Raw genomic sequence first — 12,771 nt, 5'->3', positions numbered from 1 at the left:
ACAGATCTGCAACTTCTGTGAAGTTCAGCTTACATTTTCAATCACCTTTTATGGTGGAAGCATTCCTCGTGCAGCGTGTACCTTCTCTTTTTTTTTACTGTCTTAAGAGCATTCATGGCATTCCAAAGATTTTCTCAAAATTGCCACACGAAAATGGCAACTTCTTGGGAACAAACCAAAACCTAAACATTTTCTTTGCAAGAAATACACTGTATGGTCGTACTCGTTACTTTTAGTAGTTTTCACATTTGGTGTAGATGCATCGACTGTCACAACTCACAGGCTTAAGGGCTGCGGCACCACTTTGTTTCTACAGAAGCCCAGAAGGGACAAACCGATCACAGACACTAGAGAGGGCCTTTGGTTTTTCATTGTTCTTCAAGTTTTTGCAGTTTTTAGTGGCTACCTCAGTGGATGGTGAGATGAGGGGTGTTCAGTTTGTTGGAATCTGCAACCACACTACTACATTCCATTAAATCCTGCATACTATCAATCTCCTTCTTGGACAGGAACCAGAAAAAATACAACCATCCTAAAATTATTCATTCAGGAATCCACTGAATTGAACAGGATCTTCATTTCTACCTTCACTGTGTGCTTCATGTCACGTTGTTTTCATAATATATGAATGATGACCACATTTTTGGGCTCTAATGCTTTAGGTGAGTAGACCTGAAATGCTATATCGGGCAGACGTCTTTACAGCTAGTGATGTATTAATGTAGGTAACAGCCAGCCAATGAACCATTCACAAAAATCAATAGGCCACATCACGATCGATGCTTCACCTTTACGCTAATCTTCCTTCCTTGAGTTTGCCAGCGGAGGTTTGTGGTCAGGATGTTTGCTGCTGTTGGAACTCTGCACTGTATTCTGGCAGCTGCATTTTCTGTGCGTATGATTGTCAAAATAAGGAGTGGGCAGCCTTTTGGCAGTTATTTTTACAAGTATGATAGAAACACAATAGTATAACTGATACATAATAGTGATCAGTTTGACGTGTAAAAGGATATAATTTTTTTTTGAAAACCAAGGTCCCAATTAAAGAGATGATTGTGAAAGCATTGCTGTGCAAACTAAAAACTCTGTTTCTCTCGCTGCTGTCAGCTCGTGTGATATGATAACTGGCTCCTTGGGTGCAAAATCAGCAGAGATATCAATCAGGGCGTGCAAACGTCCCTTTGAGTGTCCTCGCCCCTTTTAACAAAGACATGCAAAGTGTTAAAACCAACCATCTCGGTTTCACTTTTTTTTTACTTTCACCAAGGAAAAAGGGAGAAATTAAAGTTGGTTTCAAATTAAATACCAGCATAGATCAGCTCTCAGCCAGCAGCAGAAGGTGTTTTTTTACACCAAGCAAAAAGGTAAAATGATACAGCAATTTTAATATTGAAGTTACAACTGTTGAAGGTCAGAAAAACAGCTGAATGCTCTCTGAAGACAAAAGATGAAGACAAACAAAGTCTTTGGTGTGAGGATAATTGAACTCACATGCTCCCTCGAGCAAGGAGGCAAGTGCAGCCAGCGTGCTCCGTGTGTGTCTGTGTGTGTGTGTGTGTGTGTGTGTTTGTGTGAGGTGGCCTCTTTATGTGCTGAGTCCTCGCCACATGTACAGTGACCCCTTGATCTCTAATGTGTAATAAAGCTCCAGAGCTGGTACCAATGGATCAAATGTAAGATCTGAGCAGACGCTCTCCATCCTGTTTATGTTTAAGGACACAGACATGATTCCTTACAAGAATGAATCACTCCACGTGGCACCGAAGGAAATGTTGTTTCTTTAGTCACTCAAGGTCTCTTCATTATTTGTTGGAGGATCGTTGTCTGATCACTGTCACAGGTGTCACCCAGGTGTGGCCTATGTAACGTATCAGTGCCTGTGTCCCGGTAAGGTTGTTGATCTTGAAGCATGCCTGAGGGCGCGAACGTCATCAAGTTACAAAGAAAAATGGACATGGGGCCGGATTGTGTGTCACCTTTTTTTTTCTACCTTTCCTTTCCTTGATATGATCATGCAACAATCGGTGTGTTGAAGAGTTGAGCAGGTTTGTTTAGTTTGTGTTGGAGACAATGGCCCAAATGTTCTTCCTTATGGGAAATGCAGTGTACAGTCTGAGTGCTACAGTGGTGTTAGTCTACCATCGCTTTCCCTTTGCCGTTTCAGAAAAGACCAGAATCTTGTGTCCACCGTGAACTGCTGGTATTTGGTGTTGGAGCAAACCAGGCGGGAGAGCCGAGACCACGCCACTCTCAGCGACATCTACAACAACAACGTCATTGTCCGCCTGGCGCACGTGGGCGAGGATGTCATCAGACTTTTCAAAAAGGTCAGAATGGGAATTAAATGCATGAGGGCACGTAACCCCGGCCGTTACTAACGCACACAGTCACAGAACGCATCTGCTCAAACCGCATGACTGATGCCCAGAGCTGGGAGCCTGACGCCACACCAACAGAAATATGTAAAAATATGTCGGGACATACGTGGTGGTTCTCATACAGCTTATCATGTGCTTACATTTACTTTGTCATTGTCTCTTTGTTATGAACAGTGAGGTTTAATCAGTACTAGGTTTAATCAGTTGGCAGCTCCAACACTTTTACATATCAAAGTGTGTTTACAGATCACAGATCACTACTGCATATATGAAAAAAAGTTGTATAAAGCCTTTTGTGTCTGCAGAGGAAGCTGCATGTCATCTGATGAGTTGCCTCTAGTGATGACACTCGGCGGTTAAGTTGCATTGTGGGTAATGTAGGCGTGGAATAAAAAAGTTGATATCTCTTCTGCTGCTGTGTCGATTCTATCATTTGTTTTTTTTTTAAACTTTCCAGAATGAATCCAACAGTGTTACAGGAGTGCAACGCTAGAGCAGTGGATAGCTTTTCAAAAACTGTTGCCTACATCACCCACAATGTAATTTCGCCATCGAGTAACATCGATGGAGGCAGTTTATCAGATGACATGCAGCTTCCTCTGCACCCACAAAAGGCTTTATACTACTTTTTTATTTCACATATTCAGTACTCCCCAAGACCTGTAATCCCACTTTAACGTGTCAAATTGGTGGAGGTACCCTTTAAGTTAGAGTACAGATATTGCATGAGAGATACTTCTAGCCACTTTACAGCCTGGTTTCAAAAGATAGCCATTAGTTAATGCCCAGCAGACTATTACCACCCATCACTGAGGTTTTAGCAACCGAAAACGGCACCACTGTAGCCTCTCAGTTGACGCAATCGTGAGATTACCAAGTGTCTACAGTAAAGCTGAACACATGTGTATTTTATTCTCAATATCATGCTCTGTTTGCTCCCCACTTCAGATCACTAACCCTTTTTTTGACGGTCTTTACACCTCATCACTCTTGTCGCCTGTACTCACACTCATTTCATTTCACTTCACAGCAGCTTCACGTTAAATGGGACTCACTCAGTACACGGAGTCAGAATTAACATATTTCTATTATTTCATAGCATAACAAAGGAGAGCACATTTGTGTAACACTTGTCCTCAGTTATACTCCCGTATCTCATAAGGCATATGCTGAATGCATGTTAAATGTGAGAGTAGCAGAGTGTCTGTGTTCCAGGAGCTGTGATGAACAATCTGCCCCCGGGGGCCTTAGATCAGTATCCTTTGACAGTGGCGAGAGTCTACAGTAATTTATGCCCTCTAGGGGGCCCTGTGATGTCACGACGGGAGCAGTGATGAGCGTAGAGTGGCTCACGGCCAGCACAAAGATGAGGACTAATATCTCCCTGCAGAAAAAAACTGTCTCCCTCTGCAAGAACTCAGCTCAAATTGTGACAAAGTTCTCCAAAACAATAATCCTGTTATGCCGTCGCATCCTGGTTCAGCTGCAGTGCAGCTTCACTGCTAATGAGTTACACATGCGGGGGAAGGGAATTAATCAGCTCTGGCGTTTGTTAAGTCAAAGTTTAAATGTACTGAATGTGCTGTAATTGAATTCTTGTCACATGTGAAAAAGCAAGGGTTGCTGTTTTGACAAGTGGCCCCTGAGAGGTGGCAAAAAAAAAGCAGGATTGATCGGGCTAAGCGTCGCTCCATATCCCCTCAACAGGATTTCCAGAGTCACTCTCTGCTGGCCACATTCCTCCTCTTGGGCCATAAGCCCTGTCATGGGACATGTCCAATTCATCATAGGATCTTAGCCCCTGTAACTGAGCTGAAGCTGTGACACAACTCCTTGGGAAATGTGCTGCTGTTTCTGCACTGTTCTATTTCTGTCCTCATGTGCACTCTGGGCATTGTCTTAGATCTTTTCTGGTGCAGAGTAATGACAGCATTTCAACGCCCGCTGCCGTCCCTCACATGCACAGCCTTCAAGGTTTTCACTCGTGAGAAGGCAATTCTCTGAAATAACCCAGTTGTCGGTCTTCGATGTTTCAAAACCTGCCTTCAGTTGTCATTAAAACGTGCCATTATGATTGCCTATGAAGTCATCACCTGTTTTTCTCCTTTTACAGAGCAAAGACATCGGGGTGCAGATGCATGAGGAGTTGGTGAAAGTCACCAATGAGCTCTACACTGTGAGTTTAACAAATATAATTGCCCTTTCCATGCTGCCTGCCAGACTGCCTGTTTTGCGTTTCTCCCTGTGTTAGCTGCATCTGTCTCGTCAGTCCTGAACCTGTAACCTGTGAAGCAGCTGGCCTGACCTGCACACAGCAGATATGCCTTATCAGCAGCCCCCCCTCTAACAGGTCATTTCTTCCTCCTCATGAGGTTGTGAAACGAGAGAATTTGCATTCTTCCTCCCATCAGTTTGAAGGGGAGCGCGTTCTTGCCCCTGGCGAGGCTTCAAGCAGACTCAGCAGTCTGTTGCTGCAGTGGTGCACTGTGCTCACAGCCAACAAGACTGCTGCTGTTGAGCTTTCAGCTAATGTTACATGTAATGACATACATCTGTTTGTGTGGTAGTGACAGTTGTCACTCCTCTTGTCTATTGTTAGATGTCGTACTGTACATGGAGAGCACACAATGTGGGAAACAAATTTGCAAACATAACGTGACATTAAGCACATAGAAACATACAGAAATAGAAAAACAGCTGATGGCTTCATTCAGCTGTTGACAATGAAGCAATGCAGCGATATCATCAGCTTTTATGTGGGGACACGGTGCAATGGAGACACCAAAGTGCTTATTGCTCAGTTGTTGGACAGCTAATCTGCAAAAAAAGAATCGGTTCATTTGAATCGAGACATGCAGGAGGCGAACATATTAATTTAGATTAATTTAAGACTGAGCCTGTATTTGAAGCAGCTGAAAAAACTGAACTGACTCGAGGGAGTACGAATATCTTCAGGCAAACAAGGACACTGCAGCTTGTGAAATTAAATATCCAGCAAATTTTCCAAAATCACGCCCTAAACGGCTGTGACTGCAGTTTAATAGAGTGTATAAAGTCTTTGAATCATTTTTCGCAGGATTTCTATTACAAATGAGAATTGACTTCGCAAGAACGATCGTGCTGTCTTGCAGGGATCGACGGAAATGTTTTTTCAGGGTCGATGCTGATACAAATTATTAGCAATCAAGATTTTTGTTTTTATTTTCTGCTACGTTACACCTTCACCCCACTTTGTTACTTTGCAGATTCAGATTATTCAGTTTTGATATGCTATTATTATATTATTATTAACTTTCTTCATTGGCAGTCATACTCAAAAAACATAGATACTGATAATCAGACAAGTGCTGAATATCAGCCTCAGCAATCGGCCTTGCCAATAATAGGTCCATCCTTGCTGTCTTGATTTTTTTTCCGTCTCACGTTGTATAGAATTTAAATCCCTACCAGGTGGTTACAAAGTGCCATACATCTCTCAAACGCCATTATTTTGAATAAACTCAGTGTACAGTCCCTTTCTGCATAGTTAATTATTTTTATTTAATTATTTACCGATGTGTGAAACTCCACCTTTGGCTACTTGCTGCACACTCCATCATCAGAATGTTATCGGATAAACACTGTGTGTGATCAATCAAAGATAATTAAAAAACTTTGGGCAAAGTTTAGGTCTTTTTTATTTAAGACCCATTTATCATGTTGCTGTAAATTGATCCTGAACATAACTACAATTGCACAAAAGTTAAAGCAGTCTACATCGGAAGTGAAGCTTCTGAAGTTCTGATCAAGTTTAGAAATAGTCATCAAAGATAAACCGACAGCTGCCCGTTGCTGCAGAATTAAGCAAATTCTACACAAGGAATCCTCCAACATCATTTGTGTTGTTTACTGCGAGAGTTTAGAAAAGAGATAAGACGCATGTTATTAAAGGAAACTGTCTGATTGTGTGTGTGATTGTTGACGATCACTCGCGCTCAGTTTAAAAGAATGTTTTGGACGAGTGGATTTGCAGCGCTGGAGCAGAAATACTGGCATGATATGAACCGCATGAGAAATATTCTCACATGTAACATTATACAGCACTTTGCTGCTCTGCTGATATTGATTTTTCCTCTCCTCTCTTATTCATGCATTATTAAATGCCTGTCTGCAGCTCCCACAAACAGCACAAGGAAATGCACTGTTCCTCACAAAATTTCTATACTTCAAAAGAAACTTGAATAATTTGTTAATGTTATGATTTATGAGTTGAATGTGAAATCAGCCATGGATTTGTCATTGTCAGCCCGCCAGTCTCTGCTATCGATCTGCTGCTGGTCTTTTTTTTGTTGGAAATCTAGTAGTTTCTGGTTTTGGCGTGTGGCAAAAGGAAGGTTGCTCACTGTCACTTTGTAACCTCCTTCCTCCGCTGCTGATCGATCTCGCTGTCCTTTGCACGTCCGTTCCAGGCAGCGTTGCTAGGAAACCAGAACTCAATAGTGAGCGATGGAGGAGCAGATGCTGTTTAATTGCGCTGTTGACTAGTTAAACATTTACACAGGATCTCTTTAGTAGCGCGATGAAACATGAATCTCTTTAAAAATTCCTCCGAAGCAGACTGAACGGTGGCAGTGTCAATTGTTTTTTAAAGAACCGCGGTTGTCATAAAACATCCAGGGCTCGTTTTACATTGCTGGTGTCCTTGTTATAACCAGCTGCAATGCTGCGGTGAAGATGAACAATCGCAAAAATGTAGAAGCATCAGCAGCAGACGCACCCAGTATAAACACCTCCAGCTCACTTAGGAAATGCCAATCAAAGTATGACGCTCCCCAGAGCGGGGTGAGTAAGTGACACTCCCTAATGTTTAAGGGTGTGATGAAAATAAATATGTTCCTGGGTTACATGAGTTCATGTAGTATACACTCGGGGGGCTGGGAATAGTCTTTATTTAACTGCATCGTGATTATGGCGTAATGAAAATGATGACCTGCACATTTTATTACACAAACAATGTAACATGTCTGCATAGATTAAACGCCTTTGGTGAATACTGTCATACTTTGTTTAACAGCTTCACAGCCCAAACAATTTCATGTTGGTGTTAACACAGTCATCCAATGCACAGTTTAAAGGATAAGTTCACCCAAAAAATTTAAATGAATTCATTATTGTGTCACATTCGATAGAAAGTCGGGTAAAGCTTCGTATTCCGCAAAATATTTCTGGAGGTTCGCAGCAAATTGGCTTCACTACTGAAGTAGATAGGGACTTGTTTTAAAATGTGAAAACAACCAACTGAAAAAAAACATTAAATGGCTCCATACAATCCAACTTTCCGGAAGGCTGAAAGAACGAAAATTGATTTGAAGAAACGTTATCTTCAGAATCTTCAACCCAGCCGCTAGGCTATAAGCATTAATGCACCCCGTCTGAAGTGGCTGCAGAAGCTCGACCATGTGTTGAGGATGTAAATAACGTTATTTTTTTTCCTAAAAAAAAGTTGGTATCTTGGGACTTCCCGAGTCCTGGATTATGACTCAGGAGCCGTATGGAGACATTTGCCACATTTTTTTCAATCAAATATAAACAAATGCAAATTAATGTTGTGTGTCACATACATAGATATTGTAGTTTACATATTTTGTTGTATATCAGATTCTGTGTGCCTCGGACTACAGGCTGTCAATTGAATGGACCTGGTTTAATGAGTTTGAAATCATTCTTGAGTTAAAGTTAAATGTAACAGATATGTATGTAACATTTAACATGTGGTTCTGCTCTGTGATTTCTCCTTCTCCAATTCACTTCACTTTTAACAACAACTTACTAGTTCCACTTTGATGCCCTTGGCATTTAAGTAGAGTTTGCCCTAAGATGTGTGTTCTTACAGGTGATGAAGACATACCACATGTACCACACTGAGAGCATCAGTGCTGAGAGCAAGCTGAAGGACGCCGAGAAACAGGAAGAGAAGCACATCGGCAAGGCCAACGACATCGGCTCCAGCCTGCTGCGGTACGGTCACGATGAGCGTCCACAGCGACGGAGCTCTGTCAAGAAGATGGAGAAGATGAAGGAGAAGGTCTGTTTGGGTTGACCAATTCCTACTGGTTGACTGATATGATAGATGTGCTGCACATTAAAGGCATCTACACTCAAGAGCAAATCATTTTCAGATGTCTTTGTAATGATCTTCTTGAATTTCACCATTCTCCATTTGCTCAAATGACACTGGGAAATGTCATTAAAGAAACAGGGAGACCATCTCTTTGTGTGCAAAGTATTACACATATTGAGAGATAATAAAGGAATAAATCAAATTGGTGTTGTAATGTGTTCCTTGAGTACATTAGGAATCCATTTTACATCCTGCAATGATGGGACTTTCTCTCCATTTTTCTCCCTAGAGACAAGCCAAGTACTCTGAAAACAAGCTCAAGTGCACGAAGGCCCGGAACGACTATCTTCTCAATCTGGCAGCTACCAATGCCCTGGTGGCCAAATACTACATCCATGATGTCTCAGATATGATAGATGTGAGTAATTACAGTCAGAGCCAAAAATGCAAATATCTCAGTGCTTCCTTTAAAGGCCTTTTATTGGTTTATGATTACTTTATGTTTTACTTCTCGTCCTCAGTGTTGCGACTTAGGTTATCATGCAAGCCTGGCACGCACCTTGAGAACGTATCTGTCTGCAGAGTATAGCCTGGAGACTTCTCGTCACGAAGGACTGGACTTGCTGGAGGGAGCGGTCGACGCCATGGACATCAGAGGAGACAAGCTCAGGTTTATGGACACGCACAGCCAGATCTTCTGTCCTCCAGCGTGCTTTGACTATCAGCCACACATGGGGGACGAGGTGAGGCACTGCAGAGAGTAAGCCCGTGAGGATGGTTTGTTTGTAGGTCTCAGTGCGCTGTATAATGCTGTTCTCTATGTTAAATCCTCCGGATGATCCTTCCCTTTCTTTGCCTAATACCAGGTGTGTCAGGTGAGTGCACAGCAACCTGTCCAGACAGAGCTCTTGATGCGCCACCACCAGCTGCAGTCCCGCCTGGCCACGCTGAAGATAGAGAATGAAGAGGTGAGAGTGCACGGGGGGGAATTGAAGGGAGCCGGAGTCAGCGTTTCATTCACTGCAAGAGTGTTGTACACAGAAATATCCTTTTCTGTTGACTCAGAGAGGAGGAGGACATATGGCCGTGAGTCATACAAAGATGTTGTTGCATCATCTTTTGGACTCTTTTGTGGATAATTATTCATACACAGTAAACACAGGTTTTCCTCCAGGAAATTGTTGGTTATATCTGGACTGGTGGTGAAAAACAGAAAAACACCACCCTTATATCCTGTATAGTGAAGTGAAGTGCACATAAAATAGTCTGAGTCGCTGAGGCCATTGCGAAATACTGCAACAGGAAATTAATGTTTTATCTTTCAAATGATCAATCAAAAGCGACCACATGTAGCGGAACAGGAAGGTGGTTCAGAGATGCTTGTCTGCCGCTCTATATGAAGGATGTTCTGTAACGGGACACAATGTTCACCGGTACGGAAGTCTGTTGAAAAGGACGGATTTGAGCTATCTTTAATCCAAAGTTATCTAGGGACAATTTGACATTGAGGGCTTTTTTTATGAACTCGGATGTGTCCATTAAATATGAATTTATAACAAGCTGCCGGTTAGCCTAGCTTAGCAGAAAGACTGAAAACGGGGACACAGCAAGCCTGGCTCTGTCTCTAACCATAGTCTTGTTTGTTGATGAAGGTTCTCAGTCGTCCAGGTCATGGTAATTCTAAATCAGTAAAGTGCTGTATCATAGGCAACTGGACTTGTTTCAGTTGCTTGCAGATATTTCACCTCTCATCCAAGAAGCTTCTTCAGTTCTAAGGAACTGGAGGGGAGTTGGCTGGCTTTTACACTTTGTGTGGGAGTGTCCTCACAGAGTCGTTAAGGACAGGTGTGAGCTCTGAGTCATAGCCTTGTTGTTTAATCTGCACCAAAAAATGTTAGCAGTTATGTGATATAATGTGTTCAAGCTGCTGTAAGCATCGTCGACATTTTGCCAAACTGCCTGTCTGTTATGCAATTAGAAATCCCCTCCCTCCTCTCGACATCACTGTATGAACACGATTATCTATCCTGATTGGCTAAAGTGGGCGGGGATACCAGAAAATGTCTTTTCTCTTGTACTGCACGAGCAGCAGGAGGAAACACATGGGTTACTGACAAACACTCTATGGCAGAGATCCCTGTTGGAATACAGAGCTATTTAACACTTATTTTAATACAAATATGTCACCGACAGCAGCTTTGATTAATACATTTTAGTGGTGCTGGAAAACAGATTTTCTTACCTTAGGACGAAGCCAGGTTAGCGTTTTTTTTAAGAACTCAAGCTAAGCTAAGCTATCTTGCTGCTGCTTTATATTAACTGTAATGGTGTCATTCATATCTCAGAGACAAAGAGTGTTCTTCAAATTTGTATTGAATTATGTGTGTGATACCTCCCTATAGTTATTGTCACTGACTTTGCTAAAGGTACAACAGAGATCAAGTCATTTTTTTGTCAAGCCAAATGTTTTTCCTCCTGTCTCTAATCTTTGTGTCAAGCTAAACTAACCAAACTGTGGGCCGTAGCTTCATATTTAATGTACGGATATGAGAGTGGTATTGATCTTCTCATCCAACTCTGGACAATCTTCTTTTCTCAATCTTCTCCCTCACAAAGAGACACAGTGTGTTCCTCAAAGTGTTGAACTTATCCTTGAAGAAAAGATAGGACTTTAAAGTGCATTATTTGATAAGCTGCTTCTCTATTGTGACCATCTCACTAGCAGAACTTCCGCCTCTACAGAAGCCTTTTTAATACCTCCATTGGTTTTTAAACTGGAATTGGCAGCCAACACCCAGCACGTCTGTCACAGTAACATGTTACAAAAACAAACCAGTCTTCAGGGCTGTCACCCAGCATGTTCATCTTTACATAATCTGACACTGACCTGTGGGGTCGTCCCCTGCCTCTGCTGGGGGGGCCACTCCAGCATGCAGGGTCGCCAAGGCCACTGTGACTCACATGGACGTATTTAAAGGTCACCTGGGTGTGTATATGTGTCAGAGCCTGTCAGTCATGAATAAGGATATTCAGGCGCTGCCCTCCTGTCTGCCACACATGGAAGGAACGTAGTTAATCTTTCATGTCACGATGCTTGATGCGAGGAAGCTAATTACTCTGTTGTTTGCGGTGTGTCAGTCAAAGTGCTGTGCAGATGGCCCCCAGTGGTTCAAGCCTGTTTGCACCACCCAGCTTGTTTGTGACACTAAGATGTATTTGTAAATATGCACATCAGGTATAATTACAATATCCTTTAGTTGTTTTGATGTGTACAGATTTCATATGAATATATTTAACAAAAATGTCATTTTTAATTGAAGTTTCGGTTGTGTTTGTCTGCTGTGTGTGTGTCAGGTGAGGAAGACCCTCGACGCGACCATGCAGACCCTCCAGGACATGCTCACAGTGGAGGACTTCGATGTGTCAGAGGCCTTCCAGCACAGCCAATCCACAGAGTCGGTCAAATCCGCTTCCTCTGACTCCTACATGAGCAAGGCAAACATCAGTAAGAGACGAGCTAATCAGCAGGAGACTGAGGGCTTCTACTTCACTGTGAGTTGTCGGACAAATGAGAGCGCAAAAGGCACTGCAGCACGGACCGCATACACTGAAACCAGAAATGATCCTGTCGCCGTTTGTCTCATGTCTTTTGTCTGCAGAAATACAAAGAGTACTTAAATGGCAGCAATCTCATTGTGAAACTGCAGGCCAAGCATGACCTTCTGAAGCAGACGCTAGGAGAAGGTGAGACTGGTTGTGTCATACATTAGTGGGGGGGGAGAAGTGGTGGTAATAGACGAGTGTCAATCATTTACATTAAGCTTAATACCAGGAGTATCAACAAAAGATGTGTTGTCACGATACAGGAATTTCTAACATCGATACAATATCATAAAACAACTATTTATATTTGATACCATGTTTGTACAAGTGCAAATGATGGTTCTGCATTGGTTGTCGAGTCATTACGAAGCATTTCAGACTCTTATGGACCAATACTTCACATATAATCTATCATACAGCTGAGTGTTAATGCTGGTATTTGATCATTCCATTAGAAAAAGTTTGACAAAAATGAAAGAAGTATTTTGTACTCAAACTGCACCGTTTAAAGCACATCATATCTTTAACACGGGAACACGTCATAAAAACTAGTAGAGCGCCTACCTCCGCCAAGGCCCAACAGTGTCCTTTTGAGCTCCCTCACAGATACCAGCTACCTAAATATGCATGTGTTTTCTTCATTCAAGATACATGCATTACTCCCAGAGAAAAACCTCCTAACTTACAATG

At 42.3% G+C, this 12,771-nt stretch overlaps 1 protein-coding gene across 4 annotated transcripts in view; it reads left to right on the top strand.

Moving 5' to 3' along the window:
- LOC115583426 (SLIT-ROBO Rho GTPase-activating protein 3-like) overlaps positions 1 to 12,771 on the top strand; it is a 41,349-nt gene that overhangs the window by 14,345 nt on the left and 14,233 nt on the right. For all 4 annotated transcript variants that reach the window (XM_030420247.1, XM_030420250.1, XM_030420248.1 and 1 more), the window contains exons 3-10: positions 2,165 to 2,327; positions 4,492 to 4,554; positions 8,251 to 8,442; positions 8,768 to 8,896; positions 9,000 to 9,221; positions 9,345 to 9,446; positions 11,833 to 12,030; positions 12,138 to 12,222. In XM_030420247.1, the coding sequence (XP_030276107.1) occupies positions 2,165 to 2,327; positions 4,492 to 4,554; positions 8,251 to 8,442; positions 8,768 to 8,896; positions 9,000 to 9,221; positions 9,345 to 9,446; positions 11,833 to 12,030; positions 12,138 to 12,222 (1,154 nt within the window). The remainder of the gene's footprint in view (positions 1 to 2,164; positions 2,328 to 4,491; positions 4,555 to 8,250; positions 8,443 to 8,767; positions 8,897 to 8,999; positions 9,222 to 9,344; positions 9,447 to 11,832; positions 12,031 to 12,137; positions 12,223 to 12,771) is intronic.

This window comes from Sparus aurata, chromosome 6, assembly GCF_900880675.1.
Source record: "Sparus aurata chromosome 6, fSpaAur1.1, whole genome shotgun sequence".
Classification (NCBI taxonomy): Eukaryota; Metazoa; Chordata; class Actinopteri; order Spariformes; family Sparidae; genus Sparus; species Sparus aurata.
This window is presented reverse-complemented; position numbering and strand designations above follow the sequence as displayed.